The sequence below is a fragment of the Hyla sarda genome, chromosome 1, assembly GCF_029499605.1.
Source record: "Hyla sarda isolate aHylSar1 chromosome 1, aHylSar1.hap1, whole genome shotgun sequence".
In the NCBI taxonomy this organism is placed as follows: Eukaryota; Metazoa; Chordata; class Amphibia; order Anura; family Hylidae; genus Hyla; species Hyla sarda.
Genome location: NC_079189.1, coordinates 418067125 through 418090117, shown reverse-complemented (window position 1 = coordinate 418090117; position 22993 = coordinate 418067125). Strand labels below are relative to the sequence as shown.

At 42.1% G+C, this 22993-nt stretch overlaps 1 protein-coding gene across 4 annotated transcripts in view; it reads right to left on the bottom strand.

The window, feature by feature from the left end:
* Positions 1-5340: 5340 nt before the first annotated feature.
* ANKRD13A (ankyrin repeat domain 13A) overlaps positions 5341-22993 on the bottom strand; it is a 76981-nt gene continuing 59328 nt past the window's right edge. For all 4 annotated transcript variants that reach the window (XM_056528915.1, XM_056528933.1, XM_056528923.1 and 1 more), the window contains 4 exons: positions 20758-20868; positions 20495-20655; positions 7143-7210; positions 5341-6225 (listed from right to left, as the gene is read on the bottom strand). In XM_056528915.1, the coding sequence (XP_056384890.1) occupies positions 6030-6225; positions 7143-7210; positions 20495-20655; positions 20758-20868 (536 nt within the window). In that variant the 3' untranslated portion in view covers positions 5341-6029. The remainder of the gene's footprint in view (positions 6226-7142; positions 7211-20494; positions 20656-20757; positions 20869-22993) is intronic.

Below are 22993 nucleotides of genomic sequence, written 5' to 3'. Positions count from 1 at the left end.
TTTTTCATTCATAGCTTTTTTTTTTTAAGGCACACCTTAAAATTAGGGAAGTATAACAGATAGCAATAGTGCTACTACTCATGTACACATACGACAACTTATTCTGAAAAGATACCTAAATGAACATACGCATTAAAAGTCCTGAATTCTAATCTGTTCAAATAATTTTGTACTACACTGGACAAATTTTTTTTTATAGTTTATATGCAATATTAAACTTAACATCCTGATTTTATTCCTTTTAAGGGAGAGTGTGATGAGTTTTTTTGTTATATTTGTGTATGTATTTGAAATAAACTTGAAATTTGTTTTGTTAACTGTATCTTGAGTAAAGAGTTATCTTTTGAGTTTAAAGGGGAACTCCGGGACATAAGGACTTATACCCTATTCACAGGACCCTGTGCATGAGGAATCAGTACTGCTAGTATTGCCTGAAGTGTGGGTGACGCTGATCACAATGATCTTTACCTTACTTTGCGGTGCTTTATTACTATAAATGTAAATTCGAGTCTTTGTTAAATACATGGCATACTTAAAACCCTTGGTATCCTCACTGGCTGGTCTTTGATCCATGCCCCCTAATGTATATTCACAGTGGGGGAGATTTATTAAAACCTGTGTAAAGGAAAAGTTAAGATTGCTTCTTTCCTTTTTTAAAAGGCCTTTGAAAAATGAAATCATTGATTGGTTGCTATTGGTAGCTGCACCACTGCACTGGATTTGATAAATCTCCCTCCTTCGCATATGTACTCAGATCTCCAGAATGGCTGAACTGAACTACCACCACACACGTGAAATCCTGATATGTTCGAGACTGTTCTAAAGGACAGCCTATTTAACAGTTCACTGCCATATGATAAAAGTTAACTTCCCAATGATAATTTTTTTTTAACTCTCCTCTTTTTACATATTTCAAATAAGCGTCTGAACAGACAATGACCATGTTATTGCTGTGTGCAGAACTATAAACATGTATTGATTTTGCATGGTAAACGTCTTAAACACACACACAAAAAAAAAAACAAATACAGAAATTCATTTTTTTAGTCACATCCCAGATAAAAATGTAATAAAAAAATACCCAATGACTCAAATGGTACAGTAATTAAACACAGGTCATAGTGCAAGAAATAAGTAAAAACGTTAGTCTAAGAACGTTAGTTCTAAGCATTTTTAAGATTTAACAACATAAGATTTAACAACATAATATATAAATTGGGTTATTGGTATAATCATACTGTTCTGCAGAATAAAGTCAACATGTCTGTTTTACTACCTAAAGTTTTTTTTTATCAGCATATAAATGGATTCTGTTTTGCAGAACATTTCACAGTAAGTCTTTACAAAGTACAATTTGTCCCACAAAAAAAACAAGCCATCACATGGCACTGACTGTTGAAGGTGAAAAGTTATGGCTTTTTAGAAGAGGCGTTAAAGTAGACCTCTTATCGTGGGGGGTCCCCCTGCTGGGACCCCCTGCAATGTTCTGAACACAGAAGCTGGCATCACACCATGACCCCTCCTTACATGTCTATGGGAGAGGCATGACTGCTAGTGCATAGCAGTTACATCTCCTCCCATAGACATAAATGGAAGGGGTGTGACGGCCGTAGTCATCAGGCATCCAGCACGGAGCAGAGTTCACTCTGTACACCGGATGACTGGGGTGTCTGCACTCTTTGATGATCCATGAGTGCTCATGACTCAAACCTGTGCCATACCCAGCAGCCCCCAGCTGACTTCAGTAGGTGGAAGCCACTGCTAATCTAAAATAGAGCACAAATAGCAGAGATCCGTACAGCTATACTGCACTGATCTGAGCAATAGAACCATTGCTTATAAAACAGCCAACGCTGTCCGGGCATGCTGGGAGTTGTAGTTTTGCAACAGCTGGAGGTCCGCAGGTTTTAGACCACTGCTGTACGGCTGCAAAAGATAAAGAAAATAAACTTAACTTACCTAAGTCGGCCCTGGAACGCCGGACAGCCGTCAGCCTATCACCGGCCAGAGCGATGTCCCGCCCCTGCCAGTGATAGGCTGTGCCCACTATCATGTAAGAAGCAGTCTTCTTACATGACAGTGGGCTCAGCCTATCACTGGCCGGGGCGGGGCATCGCTCCGGCCGGTAATAGGCTGACGGCTGTCCTCCCCCGGTCCCCTGGGTGCGGACGAGGTGGGTGAGTAAAAAGTTTATTTTCTGTATCTTTTGCGGCCCAGGAATAGGTATACAGCGTACAGCAGTGGTCTCAAACCTGCAGACCTCCAGCTGTTGCAAAACTACAACTCCCAGCATGCCCGGACAGCCGTTGGCTGTCCTGGCATACTGGGAGTTGTAGTTTTGCAACAACTGGAGATCTGCAGGTTGGAGACCACTGGCGTACAGTGAGTTCCAGCGCCCGGCGGCCCCCAACAAAGAGGAGGAGGGCAGTGCTTGACATCTGTGATTAGTGCCCCGCTGGTCTGATCATTAATTGGGGGGAGCAGAACAGTGCTGGTGGGTCAGATTATTTGGGGTGGGGGGGTGAGAAAATAGTTATATACTGTGGAACCGCCGTAAGTTAAAAAAAATACAGTGATACACATATTTGGTCATACCGCCCAGCCCTATCAGAAAGGGTGTCCAGAGTGGAAGAGTAGCTAAAGAGAAGATAAAATGTAATGAAATCCTCTTTTAAAGGTTATAAGAAACAGGAGGGGAGAACTTGGGAGGTTTAGAAGCCAGAAAAATTGAGAAATTGTTGAGGTTTTTTTTTTCCCCCCTTCTGGTTAGGGTAGTAGGGATGTGAGGGAGGGGGGAAACCTAAAGTGTAAGAATGAAAATTGAACCGGTACAATAAGTATGCAATCATTCTGTCCAAGAACCTAAAACCCCAAGTAGGTTAATAAAACAAAACCACTTGCAAAGAAAGCAGTCTTGTTCATTGTAAGACCCCCTCTCCCAGAAAGTTGTTTGCCCCTGTATGTAGGATGCCCATGAAATACGATAAATAAAAATCTTTCTTATCTTCCCTGTATTTTCCTCTACTTCTAAGCCACAGGCAGCTCTTTCCTCATTCACTAATGGAACACACACGATGACATCACTCAGTCCTGCCTCATAAAGACCTTAGAGCCAAAAATGATTGTGATTAATCAGTACCCTTCAGGGACTTAAAATATATTAAAAATAAAAAAATCAACCCACTTTTTTAAATCTAAATAAAAATAAATAAAAAAAAACTACATATTTGGTATTGCTGACTGTGGAATTGTTCAATCCCCCTTCGCCTATAAAAAAAATTAAAATAAATGTAATTTATGGTATAATAAAGGGTGTCATCACAATGCATGTACAGTTTGTCACACAAAAACAAACCCTCATATGGTTCTTTGGATAGAAAAATGAAAGTTCTAGCTCTTAGAATCCGGAGGAGGAAAAAATAAAATATCAAGAATAAAAACTGGCTTTGTCCTCAAGGCCATAACCTGCTGTGTCCTTAAGGGGTTAAAGATTTTCCAAATTAAAATCCTTTTAATCCTTTATCATGTACGTACTTTCTGCCTATACTTGTCTTCTGGAAAGTCTGGTAAATAAAAAATTTTTTAAATATAAACAAAATTTAAATTGAAAATAAAATTTTACAGGAAGCAATACAAGGCCACAGCAGGTACTGGATAAAAACATTTTGTGTTCTGCTTTATTCATACAGCGTGCACTCCATATACAACACAACAGAAGCCCCAGACATTTCATTAACCTCTCTGAAAGGTGCGGGTTGCAGAGCTCATTTCCTGCATGGGAAACTAACCAATGATCATAAATACCTGGGCCGAACAAATCAGCAGAAAATTATTTGCATATATTTATAGATTAAGAAAGTTATGAGTTACATTACTTTGAGAAAACAAAATCTTACAATAATAAAAAGTTATATACACCACATTTAAATGTAATGAAAAAAAAAAAAAGTTTGGAACACGTTTTGTATATTTTGAATGTATTTTGTAGCCATAGCGTAATCACATATTAAACACAATAGGTTAAGATGTATTGGGTTCATGTATCAACATGTCATATAATACAAAAAATACCAAAATTTGCCTGTAAAAATAGTGGTGAAAATGTGTAACATTTGTTCTGTTGTCCCAGCAGTCATAATACTGCAACATATTTATAAAGTATACAATGCCAGGTACTGTATGTACACCATAATGGCTTTCATCTAGCAACGTTATAACAAAATTGTTATTTTTTTTTATAAACAGGTCATGTCACAGCACAGCTAAGGTCATCAATGTTGTAAAAGTGACAGTAACTGCTCATGAACCCCTGTTAGTCTTGCAGCAATATTTCATAGTTTTTTTTTTTTTAAAGACTCCAGTCATTATATATTATTTTCCAAAAGGATATCAGTCCCAGTCAGGCTAAACATTTAAGAGTGTTACCATATAAAATCCCTTTAGTTTTGCCATATAATGCATAACTTCTAAATGAGAAAGGAGTTTAGTGAGAATACCACTATATGTACCAGCCCAATAACAACTGTGTAGGGATTGGCTGACATTTCCTAGGTGGGAAACTTTGTTGCCAAAAATAATAAATAAATAAATAAATTAAAAAAAGGCATTAGCCACTACAACGTAAAGGGGTTCCAGGGCAAAATTTATTTATAAACTATCCTCAAGATAAGTCATCAGACTGATGAGGTGCTTACATCCAGCACCCCTGCCGTTCAGCTGTTTGCCAGAGCCACAAAGCAGGAAGCTGAGAGCAGACTCCACTTTTTAGCGATCATCCTGGACTATTGCACCTCAGTTCTCATTCACTTCTGTGAGAGCACTATGGCCCAAACAGCTCATCAGGAAGAAGGACACCCCCACCAATCTGATATTGCTTACAGCATTTACAGTGTAAATAGACAATACATAAATACACTTTGATTTTACATTTTGACTGTAGTTTTGTACTACCTGGAAAGCTTCATATTTTTCTAGAATCAAAAAATAGAACGAATTGGGGACACAAGTTCAAAATGTCAAAAGTTGTGATGAAAATATCTTCTCTGTAGCACCACAAGAGTCAACAGGGAAAGGCAACTGTAGTCGTCCAAATGATCTATTAGCTAGTGAGGCCCTTTCAGAACAGTAATGGCAAACCTGGAAGTATACAGGCTGCTTAAACTTTTAAAATCTGTGATCTCTAATTAGTTTGGTACAAAATTAAATACCAAATTCTTCAATGCAACCTTTGTAATAGTGGAACAAAACTATTTCCAGATAAACTCACAAAATTAGTTTTTGTTCTCAGTTAAAGGGGTATTCCGGGATCTAAGCTTTTATCCCCTATCCAGAGGGGGGGGGGGGGGGGGGGGGGGTGGAGTTCAGTGACGTTACATCATGTCTCCAGTCTCGGGAACCCGGAAGTTTCTGAAACTGGAGACGCAGCCCTGCATACAATGTGGGTGCTGCAGGGAGATCGTGGGGATAGATAGGGGATAAAAGCTTAGATCCCGGAATACCCCTTTAATGAACTAAAGATGTGGCAGCTACTGTGCCAACTTCTGGTACAACCTAGTTTAACAAAATGACCCACCAGGTATCCAGTATTTACATACCAGTGACATACCACATAGGTGACTACACTGCTCTGCATTCACTTCAGCTAAATTTGTATTTATAAATTTAAAAAGGACACTTCTGCTGTTCTGCTTCCTGAATAGGAAAATCTTGTAAAACTATTTATCCCATTTACATCCTGAATTTTAGATCTATCGATGAGCAAATTGTAGATTATTACAAACTACCTTTTAGACTACTGGAAATCTAAAGGAAGGAGGCAGAGTCCCTGGTTTGCAAGTCTTTAAAGCAACAGAAAAAAAAAACCATTAATAGTATCAAAAATGTACAGTTCTTTGGTAGATACAGAGTCTGTGGAGTGACCTTATGCCCTCACTCATGGCATCTTCACTGCTGGCATTAGAAAAGTGAAGGCTAGACCCGTATCAGAAAAGGTTCTCAAGCCAGTGTGATCTTTTTGTAATTTACACAGTTTATTTCTCTGTAAGAGAGAGCCGTAGAATTTCTGCCAGCTCAGCTTCTTCTTGGAGACGAATTTTTTCCTGTTCTTCTTGTTCCTTGGCAGAAAGTTCCATAGCAAATTGTAAGTCCGTGTCAAAGCTCTGGGAATGGCTGGCTAGACTGGAGTGTGCACTTTGAGAGTTGGCAAGAAGGCTTTCCTGCAGAGCCCTAGTGGATAAGGATGAAAAACATTTGTATATTTTATTATATTATTAATTTGTCACTTAAAAACATTTGCACACCTGTACAGAGCAGTTTTGAATGCAATTGAACCAGCAATATAAGTAAATATGTATATTGTACACTTCGACTTTCAGCTTTCTAGGATGCCCTATATGTGCAGCCACTAGGGGTCTCACTTTCTGTAATCTGACTGCCCAGCCTCTAGTTGTCTAGTCAGATCCAACCTCACAACAGGGAAAAAAAACTAAATAGCTTTGACTGACAAGTTTGTGGTCGGGGGTTACCTCGTTGCTCTGTTCATTGGTGCCTCACTGAACACTACTAGCTAGCTTTCAGCAGTGGAAGCTGAACCATGTGAGAGGGAGCCAGGAGCCGGACATCTGCAGCATTTATAAAAGGAGGACAGTGATTTCCAGACACACTGATCACGAATAAAAGGTACTACATCAATTCATTTGTTTATATGCACACATATATGTTTCTCTGGGAGCACAAAATGAACAGATTTTCTTTTTTGTGGACACGGCATGCTCTATTGCAGGTTACATGACAAGGGAGAGGAAGCTGGGTAGAGATGGAACAAGTTACTCATGCTCCTAAAGTAACACACACAGCCACCAGCAAAACTGCAGGAACAGTAAGCTCCCCTAAAGAGAAGAAAGTAAGGTATTTTACATATAAAATTTCCATTTTAATGTGCATTTCTGTTTTAGGGCTAATTACGACACCAACTTGAGCATTTTTAGAGATTTTACAACTTACGACAGTAAAGCCTCCAGCCCATCTCATCGGTTGTAAACATAAAGGGGTCGCCAGGGCCAGACCCTTAACCTATTAGGAACTTATAATGTATCCAGTAGATGTACAATAAATGCCTTGTAGTTGCATGTTCATTAATTTACCTTTCATACTGAGTGTCAAACACCTGGTTTGAAGAAATACTTCCATTTGAATGGCTTTGTGGCATTTGCTATAAAAACAAATACAGAATATGACAATTAATATTGCTTTGTACAGGAATAGTTTTAAGGAAAAAAACATTGTTGACAAGTAAAAGCATTTGTTTATCAGAGTGCATAGAGGACCAGAGCTGGGCTATCAACAGAAAGAATCTATGTTGTGCAGCACATAACAGAATTTGTTAGCATATTACCTACCTAATGTATGCTTTCATTACTTACCTCTTACGCTACTAGCAAAACTCACAGGCTACAAATACGTTCTATACAAATTGTGCTCATTTTAGGTTAGACAACCCCCTTCTGTACAAGGATCTCAGGGGAGGATACTTGTTGCCTGAAAAAGCCTTTTCCATACCAACCTATCTCGCTCTTGAACTCAGACATTAAGTGGTGGGCCAAATTACTGGCTTCCCAAATGAAGTCCATCATACCCCATCTGGATGCCCCGAGCACGTGGGCTTTGTGCAAGCTAGGGAAGGAAAACAACACCTCACAACTAATTTCCCTCATCCACCATGCACATACCTCTCATACAGACTTGATCTTGTTAGGTACAGATGCTGAAAAAGTATAGAGTTTCATGGTCCTTCATGAACACCACCTTGGATAAATTTAATTTCCCAACATCGTTTACAACCGCCACCTGCTCCCTATACTCTGAATCTTCTCCCCAGCTCCGGCACGTTAACTCCGCACTTTAATATTACAAATTGGACATGACAAGGTTTCCCCCTGTCCCCTACTCTCTTTATCCTGACAATAGAAACTTTAATCCAGAAAATTAGACAAACTGCAGAAATCCAGGGCATCCAGGTGGGCGACTACTCATATAAAATGGCAGCCTTCGTGGATGATTTATTGCTGCTTATCTCCAGCCCTCCCCAAAGTGTTAGCTATTTTCCACACATACGGTACAATCTCCAACTTCAAAATAAACTTTGAGAAGTAAGTAATCCTAAATGTGAGACACTACAAGAGACAGCCACACCTCGCCTCAACACACTGTCTCCCTTCACCTGGCCTACAAAACATTAAATACTTAGGCAATAATTTGACCAAATCCCCTTCGTCCCTCTACACAGATCATTACCTCCCTCTCTTACATAAAACAAGCAGACTTTAAGCTACATATGGTTAGGCAGGAAGAACTACATAAAAACTTACATTCTATAAAAGGTCAAAAATGAAAGTGTGGGCCCTTTAAAAAATGATAAGGAAGAAATTATAGACGGGGATCAGGAAAAAGCAAATATACTAAACAGATTGTTTTCCACTGTATTCACCAAGGAAAATGAAATGCCAGGTGAAATACAGCGAGATAAGGTAAATTCCCCAGTACAGGTCACCTGTCTAACCCTGGAAGAAGTACAGTGCCGCTTACAAAAAATCTAAATAGACAAATCGCCAGGTCCAGATGGCATTCACCCCAGAGTTCTAAAGGAATTAAGTAATGTAATAGACAGACCCCTATTTTTAATATTCAGGGACTCTATAGTAACAGGGACTGTTCCCCAGTACTAGCACATGGCAAATGTGGTGCCAATATTTAAAAGGGGAATTACAGACCTGTTAGTTTAACCTCCGTTGTATGTAAATAGTTTGAGGGTTTTCTAAGAGATGCTATTTTGGAGTATATTGATAAAAATAAATGTATGAATCCATATCAGCATGGCTTTATGATGGATCGGTCCTGTCAAATTAACCTGATCAGCTCTTATGAGGAGGTGAGCTCCAGACTGGACCAAGGGAAATCGCTGGATGTCGTATATCTGGATTTTTCCAAAGCATTTGATACGGTGCCACATAAAAGATTGGTGCATAAAATGAGAATGCTCGGGCTGGGGGAGAATGTGTGCATGTGGGTAAGTAACTGGCTCAGTGATTGGAAACAGAGGGTGGTTATTAATGGTACTTATTCTGATTGGGTGACTGTTACTAGTGGGGTACCACAGGGGTCATTCTTGGGTCCTGTTCTATTTAATATACAGGGTGGGCCATTTATATGGATACACCTTAATAAAATGGGAATGGTTGGTGATATTAACTTCCTGTTTGTGGCACATTAGTATATGTGAGGGGGGGAACTTTTCAAGATGAGTGGTGACCGTGGCGGCCATTTTGAAGTCGGCCATTTTGAATCCAAATTTTGTTTTTCCAATAGTAAGAGGGTCATGTGACACATCAAACTTACTGGGAATTTCACAAGAAAAACTAGGATGTGCTTGGTTTTAACATAACTTTATTCTTTCATGAGTTATTTACAAGTTTCTGACCACTTATAAAATGTGTTTAATGTGCTGCCCATTGTGTTGGATTGTCAATGCAACCCTCTTCTCCCACTCTTCACACACTGATAGCAACACCGCAGGAAAAATGCTAGCACAGGCTTCCAGTATCCGAAGTTTCCGGTGCTGCACATCTCGTATCTTCACAACATAGACAATTGCATTCAGATGACCCCAAAGATAAAAGTCGAAGGGGGTCAGATCGGGAGACCTTGGGGGCCATTCAACTGGCCCACGACGACCAATCCACTTTCCAGGAAACTGTTCATCTAGGAATGCTCGGACCTGACACCCATAATGTGGTGGTGCACCATCTTGCTGGAAAAACTCAGGGAACGTGCCAGCTTCAGTGCATAAAGAGGGAAACACATCATCATGTAGAAATTTCGCATATCCAGTGGCCTTGAGGTTTCTATTGATGAAGAATGGCCCCACTATCTTTGTATCCCATATACCACACCATACCATCAATTTTTGTGTTCCAACAGTCTTGGAGGGATCTATCCAATGTGGGTTAGTGTCAGACCAATAGCGGTGGTTTTGTTTGTTAACTTCACCATTCACATAAAAGTTTGCCTCATCACTGAACAAAATCTTCTGCGTAAACTGAGGGTCCTGTTCCAATTTTTTGTTTTGCTCATTCTGCAGCACCTGAAACTACGGATACTGGAAGCCTGTGCTAGCATTTCTTCTGCAGTGTTGCTATCAGTGTGTGAAGAGTGGGAGAAGAGGGTTGCATTGACAATCCAACACAATGGGCAGCACATTGAACACATTTTATAAGTGGTCAGAAACTTGTAAATAACTCATGAAAGAATAAAGTTACGTTAAAACCAAGCACATCATTGTTTTTCTTGTGAAATTCCCAATAAGTTTGATGTGTCACATGACCCTCTTCCTATTGAAAAAACAAAAGTTGGATTCAAAATGGCCGACTTCAAAATGGCCGCCATGGTCACCACCCATCTTGAAAAGTTTCCCCCCCTCACATATACTAATGTGTCACAGACAGGAAAATAATATCACGAACCATTCCCGTTTTATTAAGGTGTATCCATATAAATGGCCCACCCTGTATTTACTAATGACCTTGTAGAGGGGTTGAATAGTAAAGTAGCAATCTTTGCAGATGATACCAAAAGCGGTAAACACTATAGAGGACAGTGCCCTGTTACAAATGGATCTGGATAGGTTGGAGGTTTGGGCTGGGAAGTGGCAAATGAGGTTCAACACTGATAAATGTAAGGTAATGCACATGGGGAAGAAAAATCCGGGATGGGGTTATATATTAAATGGGAGAACACTTGGGACGACTGACGTGGAAAAGGACTTAGGGGTCTTCATTAATCGTAAACTTAGCTGTAGTGACCAGTGTCTGGCAGCTGCAAATAAAGGCAAATAAAATCATGGGGTGCATTAATAGGGGCATAGATGCCCACGACAAGGAAATCATTCTACCAATGTACAAATCACTAGTCAGACCACACATAGAATACCGTGTACAGTACTGGGCACCAGTGTACAAGAAAGATATCGTGGAGCTGGAGAGGGTTCAAAGGCGGACAACCAGAGTAATACAGGGAATGGGAGGACTACAGTACCCAGAAAGATTATCAGAAATTGGGTTATTTAGTTTAGAAAAAAGAAGGCTTAGGGGAGACCTAATAATTATGTATAAATATATCAGGGGGCAGTGCAGAGATCTCTCCCATGATCTATTTATACCCAGGTCTGTATCTATAACAAGGGGGCATCCTCTACGTCTAGAGGAAAGAAGGTTTCTACACCAACACAGATGGGGGTTCTTTACTGTAAGAGCAGTGAGACTGTGGAATTCTCTCACGGAGGAGGTAGTCATGGTGAACTCTGTAAAAGAGTTCAAAAGGGGTCTGGATACATTTTTGGAGAGTAATAACATCGCTGGTTATGTATACTAGATATTTAGGGACAGCATGTTGATCCAGGGATTTATACTGACTGCCATATTTGGAGTTGGGAAGGAATTGTTACCTCTAGTATGAGTTTTTTTTTTTGCCTTCCCCTGGATCAACTCAGTAGGGACTCATTAGGGATATAGGTTGAACTAGATGGACTCTGGTCTTTTTTTCAACCTTATGAACTATGTTACCTCAGGCACTTTATGTCCTACAAACCATACCAATTGCAGTTCCTTCCTCCTTTTTTACATCCCTCCGTAGAGAATTTGACCGCTTTCTATGGGCGGGTAGGAGACCCAGACTACCCCATAGGTTGCAAATACTGATGCCCTCTAAGGTAGGAATGGGACTCCCTGATCTTTATACATACTACCAAGCGGCTATCTATCTTTCTACATGGCTTCACTTGACTCGTTCTCATCTAAGCTCCTGTTTGCAGAAGTGAAGAGATCTTTACTAAACAGTAATGCCTATGAGGCTCTCTGTTCCTCTTTGACACATGGTACACTCGTGAATACTCTGTACCCTCTTACTATAGGGACAATCCCAAAAAAAAATAATTAACCTGAACTCCCTAGGTGGTCATCACCAACTCTCGCCAAATGCGCCCCTAGAAGACCTCTCCCTGTATTTTGTCCTGGAGAAGCATTTCTCAGACATTTGGAAACAGTTTCGAGGCTTTAAAGTAAGAGATGTCTACATGGAGAAGACTGGCGACCCTCAGAAACTGCTTCCAACATCTTCTAGGCACACTCTGCATTTCTTACCTCAAATACATCTGAGACAAGTAGTCAGGAAATTTAAGTCTCTCACCTTCTCTCCCCTCCTCTTTCTTGGCTCAATAAGTATTACATGCTCCCTAAACTTCCCTATGGTATAATATCGCCTTTGCATGATGAACTCCTCGCTATTCTTTCACCTCAGACACCCAGTTATTTACTTGCATGGAGCTCTGAATTGGGCACCTCTTTCTCTAAAGAAGAGGTCAAACAAATAGTAGTCCGTTCACATGGCTTCTCCAGATGTGTTTGGATTCAAGAAAATTCCTTCAAGCTTCTAACCAGGTGGTACCGTACACCCAAATGGTTATTTCGCCTCAACTTAATAAAGCAATAATCTCTGAAGTGCTGGGTACGAAACGCACTCTAGCAGTGCAGAGCAGGGGCACCCTTCTGGGAGATCTTTGGGTCCAACAGGGGATATATTTCTTAGCACTGGACATTTTCATTAAACTTAAGTGAATGTGTGGCTTAGAATTTTTTTTGTACTGATTAGAGCCAGATAAGGAAACATGTTCTGCTTTTTTAATCTGTTTCTATTTTCTATACATCCATTTCATTTTTGGTACATTATTATGTTGTCATCCTGCCAAAGTGGTTTTTAACTGATTTAAGAGATATGCTTTATGGCCACTCCCTTGGACATAGACACACAGACCCTTTTCTTTGTATAGGGCAAATTTGTAAGCATGTTCTGTGGAGAGGTCATTCTACAGTGGAAAGGGAGAGTAAGCTCCTGTCATTTCTATCTACTGGTGTCACCTTTCCCTGTAATGCTGCAGAAATCTCTTTCCACCAGTCTACTCTTTATTATCACATACAGAACAGGATTCAGGATTATATTAACCCCTTAAGGACCAGGCCATTTTACACCTTAAGGACCAGAGCGTTTTTTGCAATTCTGACCACTGTCATTTTAAACATTAATAACTCTGGAATGCTTTTAGTTATCATTCTGATTCCGAGATTGTTTTTTCGTGACATATTCTACTTTAACTTAGTGGTAAAATTTTATGGTAACTTGCATCATTTCTTGGTGAAAAATCCCAAAATTTGATGAAAAAAATGAAAATTTTGCATTTTTCTAACTTTGAAGCTCTCTGCTTGTAAGGAAAATGGATATTCAAAATAAAACATTTTTGGGTTCACATATACAATATGTCTACTTTATGTTTGCATCATAAAATTTATGAGTTTTTACTTTTGGAAGACACCAGAGGGCTTCAAAGTTCAGCAGCAATTTGGAAATTTTTCACAAAATTTTCAAACTCGCTATTTTTCATGGACCAGTTCAGGTTTGAAGTGGATTTGAAGGGTCTTCATATTAGAAATACCCCATAAATGACCCCATTATAAAAACTACACCCACAAAGTATTCAAAATGACATTCAATAAGTGTATTAACCCTTTAGGTGTTTCACAGGAATAGCAGAAAAGTGAAGGAGAAAATTCACAATCTTCATTTTTTACACTCGCATGTTCTTGTAGACCCAATTTTTGAATTTTTGCAAGGGGTAAAAAGCAGAAAATGTTTACTTGTATTTGAAACCCAATTTCTCTCGAGTAAGCACATACCTCATATGTCTATGTAAAGTGTTCGGCGGGCGCAGTAGAGGGCTCAGAAGGGAAGGAGCGTCAAATGGTTTTTGGGGGGCATGTCACTTTTAGGAAGCCCCTATGGTGCCAAGACAGCAAAAAAAAAAAAAAACACATGGCATACCATTTTGGAAACTAGACCCCTCAGGGAACGTAACAAGGGGTAAAGTGAACCTTAATACCCCACAGGTGATTCACGACTTTTGCATATGTAAAAAAATAAAATAAAAAATAAAAATGTTTTACCTAAAATGCTTGGTTTCCCAAAAATGTAACATTTTTAAAAAGGATAATAGCAGAAAATACCCCCCAAAATTTGAAGCCCAATTTCTCCCGATTCAGAAAACACCCCATATGGGGGTGAAAAGTGCTCTGCTGGCGCACTACAGGTCTCAGAAGAGAAGGAGTCACATTTGGCTTTTTGAAAGCAAATTTTGCTCTGGGGGCATGCCGCATTTAGGAAGCCCCTATGGTGCCAGAACCGCGAAAAAAAACCACATGGCATACCATTTTAGAAACCAGACCCCTCGGGGAACGTAAAAAGGGGTAAAGTGAACCTTAATACCCTACAGGTGTTTCACGACTTTTGCATATGTTAAAAAAAATATTTTTTTTTACCTAAAATGCTTGGTTTCCCAAAATTTTACATTTTTAAAAAGGGTAATAGCAGAAAATACCCCCCAAAATTTGAAGCTCAATTTCTCCCGATTCAGAAAACACCCCATATGGGGGTGAGAAGTGCTCTGCTGGCGCACTACAGGTCTCAGAAGAGGAGGAGTCACATTTGGCTTTTTGAAAGCAAATTTTGCTCTGGGGGCATGCCGCATTTAGGAAGCCCCTATGGTGCCAGGACAGCAAAAAAAAAAAAAAACACATGGCATACCATTTTGGAAACTAGACCCCTCGGGGAACGTAACAAGGGGTAATGTGAACCTTAATACCCCACAGGTGATTCACAACTTTTGCATATGTAAAAAAAAAAAAAAAATTTTTACCTAAAATGTTGGTTTCCCAAAAATTTTAGATTTTTAAAAAGGGTAAAAGCAGAAAATACCCCCCATAATTTGTAACACAATTTCTCCCGAGTACGGCGATACCCCATATGTAACCCTAAACTGTTGCCTTGAAATACGACAGGGCTCCAAAGTGAGAGCGCCATGCGCATTTGAGGCCTGAATTAGGGACTTGCATAGGGGTGGACATAGGGGTATTCTACGCCAGTGATTCCCAAATAGGGTGCCTCCAGCTGTTGTAAAAGTCCCAGCATGCCTGGACAGTCAGTGGCTGTCTGGTAATACTGGGAGTAGTTGTTTTGCAACAGCTGGAGGCTCCGTTTTGGAAACAGTGGCGTACCAGACGTTTTTCATTTTTATTGGGGAGGGGAGGGGGGCTGTGTAGGGGTATGTGTATATGTAGTGTTTTTTTACTTTTTATTTTATTTTGTGTTAGTGTAGTGTAGTATTTTTAGGGTACAGTCGCACGGGCGGGGGTTCACAGTAGTTTCTCGCTGGCAGTTTGAGCAGCGGCAGAAAATTTGCCTCAGCTCAAACTTGCAGCCGGATACTTACTGTAATCCTCCGCCCATGTGAGTGTACCCTGTACGTTCACATTGGGGGGGGGGGACATCCAGCTGTTGCAAAACTACAACTCCCAGCATGTAGGGTCTATAAGTGCATGCTGGGAGTTGTAGTTTTGCAACAGCTGGAGGCTCCGTTTTGGAAACGGTGGCGTACCAGACGTTTTTCATTTTTATTGTAGGGGTATGTGTATATGTAGTGTTTTTTTACTTTTTATTTTATTGTGTGTTAGTTTAGTGTTTTTAGGGTACAGTCACATGGGCGGGGGGTTCACAGTAGTTTCTCGCTGGCAGCTTGAGCTGCAGCAGAAAATTTGCTGCAGCTCAAACTAGCAGCCGGATACTTACTGTAATCCTCCGCCCATGTGAGTGTACCCTGTACATTCACATTGGGGGGGGGGGGGGGGGGGGGGGGGGAGAACATCCAGCTGTTGCAAAACTACAACTCCCAGCATGTACGGTCTATCAGTGCATGCTGGGAGTTGTAGTTTTGCAACAGCTGGAGACACTCAGGTTGTGAAACACCAAGTTTGGCAACAAACTCAGTGTTTTGCAACCAGTGTGCCTTCGGCTGTTGCAAAAGCTACAACCCCCAGCATGTACGGACAGCGGAAGGGCATGCTGGGTGTTGTAGTTATGCAACAGCGGGAGGCATACTACTTTGGCTGGGGATGCTGGGGATTGTAGTTATGCAACAGCTGGAGACACACTGGTTTGCTACTTAACTCAGTGTGCCTTCAGCTGTTGCAAAACTACAACTCTCAGCAGTCACCGACAGCCAACGGGCATGCTGGGAGTTGTAGTTATGCAACCAGCAGATGCACCACTACAACTCCCAGCATGCACTTAAGCTGTTTGTGCAAGCTGGGAGTTGTAGTTACAACAACAGCTGAAGGTACACTTTTCCATAGAAAGAATGTGCCTCCAGCTGTTGCAAAACCATAAGTCCCAGCATGCCCATAAGTGCATGCTGGGAGTTGTGGTGGTCTGCCTCCTCCTGTTGCATAACTACAGCTCCCAGCATGCCCTTTTTGCATGCTGGGAGCTGTTGCTAAGCAACAGCAGGAGGCTGTCACTCACCTCCTGCTGCTGCTGATCGCCGCACAGGTCAGTCCCGCCGCCGCCTCCGTCGTCGCTCCTGGGGCCCCGATCCCAACATTAACGCCGGGGATCGGGGTCCCCAGCACCAGGGGTGCACGTCCCGCACCCGCTCACGTCCTCCGGAAGAGGGGCGGAGCGGGTGCGGGAGTGACACCCGCAGCAGGCGCCCTGATTGGTCGGCCGGTAATCCGGCCGACGAATCAGGGCGATCGTGAGGTGGCACCAGTGCCACCTCACCCCTGCAGGCTCTGGCTGTTCGGGGCCGTCTCTGACGGCCCCGATCAGCCAGTAATTCCGGGTCACCGGGTCACTGGAGACCCGATTGACCTGGAATCGCCGCAGATCGCTGGACTGAATTGTCCAGCGATCTGCGGCCATCGCCGACATGGGGGGACATAATGACCCCCCTGGGCGATATGCCGCGATGCCTGCTGAACGATTTCAGCAGGCATCAGGCACCGGCTCCCCTCCGGCTAGTGGCGGGGGGCCGGGAAAGGACAGGACGTACTCCTACGTCCTCGGTCCTTAAGGACTCGGAAATGGGGGCGTAGGAGTACGTCCATTGTCCTTAAGGGGTTAAGGACTCAGGGTTTTTAAATTTTTGCACTTTCGTTTTTTCCTCCTTACCTGTAAAAAAATCATAATTATTTCAATTTTGCACCTAAAAATCCATATGATAGCTTATTTTTTGCACCACCAATTCTACTTTGTAATGACATCAGTCATTTTACCCAGAAATCTATGGCGAAATGGAAAAAAAAATCACTGTGCGACAAAATTGAAGAAAAAATGTCATTTTGTAAATTTTGGGGGCTTCCATTTCTACGCAGTACATTTTTCAGTATAAATTACACCTTCTCTTTATTCTGTAGGTCCATACGATAAAAATTATACCCTACTTATATAGGTTTGATTTTGTCGTACATCTGGAAAAAATCATAGCTACATGCACGAAAATGTATACGTTTAAAATACCGTATATACTCGAGTATAAGCTGACCCGAATATAAGCAGAGGCCCCTAATTTCACCCCTAAAATCCAGGAAAAGCTATTGACTCGACTATAAGCCTAGGGTGGGAAATATATCATCCCCCCCTGTCATCATCCAGACCCCCGTCATTAACACCCTCATCATCATCACCGCCTGTCATCACCCCCTCCTTCATCATTACCCTGTCATCATCCCCCCTTCATCATTACCCTGTCATCATCATCCCACCCCCCCTTCATCATCACCGCCTGTCATCATTACCCTGTCATCATCCCACACCACCCCCTTCATCATCACCGCTTGTCAATGTCTGATTTAACAGTGGTCATCAACCTGCGGACCGCCAGATGTTCCAAAACTACAACTCCCAGCATGCCCGGACAGCGGCTGTCAGGGCATGCTGGGAGTTGTAGTTTTGAAACATCTGGAGGTCCGCAGGTTGAAGACCACTGCCTGGGCCTTAGTCATCATCCAGATCCCCTGCCCCCTTTAGTTTTGTACTCACCTCCGCTCGGCAGGATGTTAGGGTGAGCTGGTCCAGGCCATCTGTGCTGCAGGGACCGTCCGGTGGGGAGGGATAGTCGTTCCGGGCTGTCCATCTTCACCGGGGGGGGGGGGGGGGGGGGGGCCTCTTCTCCGCCCCGGAATAATGATGTTGCCTTGATGACGACGCACAGGGATGTTCATGAGCAAAGTCCCTGTGCGTCGTCGTCAAGGCAACGTCATTATTCCGGGGCCGGGCCTGAAGCGCGGAGAAGAGGCCCCCCTGGTGAAGATGGACAGCCCGGAACGACTATCCCTCCCCACCGGATGGTCCCTGCAGCACAGATGGCCCGGACCAGCTCACCCTAACGTCCCGCCGAGCGGAGGTGAGTACAAAACTAAAGGGGGGGTGGGGGGGGTCTGGATGATGACGAAGGCCCGGGCAGTGGTCTTCAACCCGCGGACCTCCAGATGTTTCAAAACTACAACTCCCAGCATGCCCGGACAGCCGATGGCTTGCTGGGAGTTGTAGTTTTGAAACATCTGGAGGTCCACAGGTTGAAGACCACTGAGGGCGGAGAGTTCACTCGAGTATAAGCCGAGGGGGGTGTTTTCAGCACGAAAAATCATGCTGAAAAACTCGGCTTATACTCGAGTATATACGGTAGTCATCTTCTGACCCCTATAACTTTTCATTTTCTGAGTACAGGTGGTATGAGGGCTCATTTTCTGCACTGTGATCTGAACTTTTCAGCGGTACCATTTTTGTATTGATCGGACTTTTTGATGGCTTTTTATAAATTTTTTCATGATATAAAAAGTGACCAAAAAGACACTATTTTGGACTTTGGAATTTTTTTGTGCACACGCCATTGACCGTGCGGTTTAATTAATGATATATTTTTATAATTCGGACATTTCCACACGCGGCGATACCACATATGTTTATTTTTATTTACACTGGTTTTTTTTTCAAATGGGAAAAGGGGGGGTGATTCAAACTTTTATTAGGGAAGGGGAACTTTTTTTGTTCACTTTTTTTTGAAGTGTTATAGCTCCCATAGGGGGCTATAACACTGTACACAATGATCTTTTACATCGATATTTGTTATCTCATAGGATAACATTGATTGATGATTCTGCCGCTTGACTGCTAATGCCTGGATCTCAGGCACTAAGCAGTCATTCGTCAATCAGCGATGCAGGAGGCAGGTGATGACCCTCCTTGTGTCTGCCAGCTATTCGGGACGCCACGATTTCCTGAACAGCCCACTGAGCTAACCGGCAGTACTTTACTTTCACTTTAGACGCAATCAACTTTGAACGCCGCGTCTAAAGGGTTAATAGCGCGTGGCACCGCAATCAGTGCCGCACGCTATTAGCCAAAAGGTCCCAGCCGTTGTTGGAGGCCAGGCGCAACCCGTTATTATGCGGGGCCACTCTGTGGTCCCGCGTTATAGAACAGGAGCGGACTCAGGGCATACAGGTACACCTTGCGTCCTTAAGGGGTTAAAATATATATAGTAAAATGGAAAATTAACAAAAAACTTGATTTAAACAATAGGTAATTTTCTGATGACACATTGCATTTAAATGTACCTTGGAATCACTTTACTGAAGATCAATCAGCTGTGAACTTGTACATGAAACTCTTCTCACTGCATGCACAAGCAGAGACGTATTCCATGTACAGGTAACAGAAAGGCTAATGGCAACCACTGTTTTTTGGACTTGAACTTACAGCAGTAGTGAAGGTGCTGCTTGTATAAAACCCACAAAAATCTCCTGTACAATAGGTACTTGGTACATTGGTTACTTTAAGAATTAAATCGTTCCTAATAAAATATCACCAAGGGGAGAGTAATTATTTGCAGAAAATGTCAGCTCTGACTAATAGATGGATGTGGTGGGGGTCCAGAGTGGAGAAACCCCCTTTAATATTTCTACAGGCTCTAACTATTGGAGTGACCTGAAAAACCTTGTTAAGGTGAACTCATTTAAAGAGGTACTCTGGAGGAATTTGTAAATTACGTCTATATAAAAATACTAATCCTTTCAGTACTTATCAGCTACTGTACACTCCAGAGGAAGATTTGTAGCTTTTTCCAGTCTGACCACAGTGCTTTCTGCTGACACCTGTTGGTCAGGAACTGTCCAGAGCATGAGGACATGCACATAGCAAACATTTCCTGCTCCAGAGGTGTCAGCAGAGAGCACTGTGGCAGGCAAAGAACTACACAACTTTTTGTAGTATACAGCAGCCGAAAAGTACCGGAAGGCTTAAGATTTTTAAATAGAATTTACAAATCTTCATACCTTTCTGGCACCAGGTAATTTCCTCCAGAGTACCCCTTTAAGTTCTCTTGCATAAAGCACCTAAAAGTAAGGGCATTCCATATGAAGCAATCTAGATACACCTAGAAGTATTGAAAAGTGAAATGATATATTGATTTAGTGTTACTGAAGATGATCAATCCACTTTTACTATTGTATTGTCAATTACTTTTCACCAGATTTCCATTGGGTGTAAATGTAAAGCTAACCTGATTCCCACTGATCTCTAGAAGACTCTGCTGAATTGCAAACTGCATGATTTCATCATCTTCATCACGAATATGTAGACTCCTTCCATTTTCCTGAATATGGTAGGATGGTGGAATCTCAAAGACTGACTGATCTACTTCAAATTTTGGAACAGCAGTGGCTGAAAAAAAACAGAAGGGATGGAGAAATTCTTTTAAGTATGACCAAAATATGAGAAAGAAATTTAATTTTAAACAGAAGACTGTCCACTATGAGGTTTCACCTTCATCTGGTGTTCCACTTGGAGTGGTTGGAGAATTTTCCTCTGCTGTGGAGCAAGTGTTCACATTTCCAAATGTAATTCTTGCATTCAACACATGAAATAAGGGTATTTCTGTGAAAAGAAACAAGGTCTTAAACTTATACATAAGATACATCATAGAACATTGCTTTACAGGCCAACCATACGTAATATGTGTACCAGGTATTAATGAAATATCCCCAGCCACACGGAAGTTATGTGGGAACATACATTTCCCATTGACTTGCATGAGACTTTAAACAAAAACCCTGACCCTCACAAATGGGGGTAGTTAAGGGTTAAATTAACTATCCTATATTTTAAGTGGACATATAAGTAACATGTGACCAAGTATTATCGAAATATCTCCAGCCTTTTGGAAGTTATGCAGTAACATATTTCCCATAGACTTGTATGGGACTTTAAACAAAAACCGCAACCCTGGCAAATGGGGGTGAGTAAGGGTTAAATCACCTATCCTATGTTTGTTGTTGACATATAAGTAACATGTGTGCCAAGTTTCATATTAATATCTTCAGCCGTTTGGACGTGATGCTGGAACATACACACACACACACAATGGCCTCATTTACTATTGCAAACCCAACATGTTTTGTCGGGTTGTGCGGCAGATTGAAAAAAAAATACTAACTCTCCATTTTGCTAAGAAAAGGAGGCGTGGTCTCCGAAAAGAAAAGGGGCGTGTTCCCGGCATTTTCACAAAAACCCAACATATTTACTAAGGTTTCCACATAAAATGTGGTGGATTCGAGCTGAGGAAAACCCTACAGATCATAGCATGTGTAAAAAAACAAAAAAGCTAAGTGTAGGGAAAGTGGAAAATGTAGGGAAACCTTAGTAAATACCATGGAAAATAAATTGTAGGGAATTAAAACCCACAAAGAAACCTACACAACACTCTTAGTAAATGAAGGCCATTGAGAGAGATATATATCTCTATCTATCTATCTATATATCTCTCTCTCATATATATATATATATATATATATATATATATATATATATATATATATATATATATCTATATCTATATATCTCTATATATATCTATATATATCTATATATATCTATATATATCTATATATCTATCTCTCTCTCTATATCTATATATATATACACCGTATTTATCGGCGTATAACACGCACTTTTTAGGCTAAAATTTTTAGCCTAAAGTCTATGTGCGTGTTATACGCCGATACCGCCCCAGGAAAGGCAGGGGGAGAGAGGCAGTCGCTGCCCGCTTCTCTCCCCCTGCCTTCCCTGGGGTCTAGAGCCCTGCTGCCGGCCCTTCTCACCCCCTGGCTAGCGGCGCCGCTGCCCGTTCTGTCCCCCTGACTATCGGTACCGGCGCCGCTGCCCCGTTGCCTCCCCCCATCCCCGGTGGCATAATTACCTGGGTCGGGTCCGCGCTGCTGTAGGCCTCCGGCGTGCGTCCCCTTCGTCGTTGCTATGCGCTGCACGGCGCGACGCATGACGTCAGTGTGCCGAGCCGTGAATAGCAACGACGCAGGGGACGCACGCCGGAGGCCTAGAGCAGCGCGGACCTGACCCAGGTAATTATGCCACCAGGGATGGGGGGAGGCAACGGGGCAGCGGCGCCGGCAATGGGTGCCGCTGCCCCTTCTCTCCCCCTGGCTGTCGGTGCCGCTTCTCTCCCCCTGGCTATCGGCGCCGGTACCGATAGTCAGGGGGAGAGAACGGGCAGCGGCGCCGATAGCCAGGGGGAGAGAAGGGCCGGCAGCAGGGCTCTAGACCCCAGGAAAGGCAGGGGGAGAGAAGCGGGCAGCGATGGCCTCTCTCCCCCTGCCTTTCCTGGGGATGTATCGGGGTATACACGCGCACACACGCACCCTCATTTTACCATGGATATTTGGGTAAAAAACTTTTTTTACCCAAATATCCTTGGTAAAATGAGGGTGCGTGTTATAGGCCGGTGCGTGGTATACCCCGATAAATACGGTATATAAATAAAAGCCACAAGGCCACTGGTGCTTTGTTTTAAGCACCAATATTTTATACATATTCTACATTTCAAATTAAATAAATCAATATATTTATTCACTTACACCCAGACCCACTATTTATCTCTTTTCATATATCCTCAAAGACCTTAAAGGGGTACTCCGGTGAAAACCTTTTTTCTTTTAAATCAACTGGTGGCCGAAAGTTAAACATATTTTTAAATTACTTCTATTAA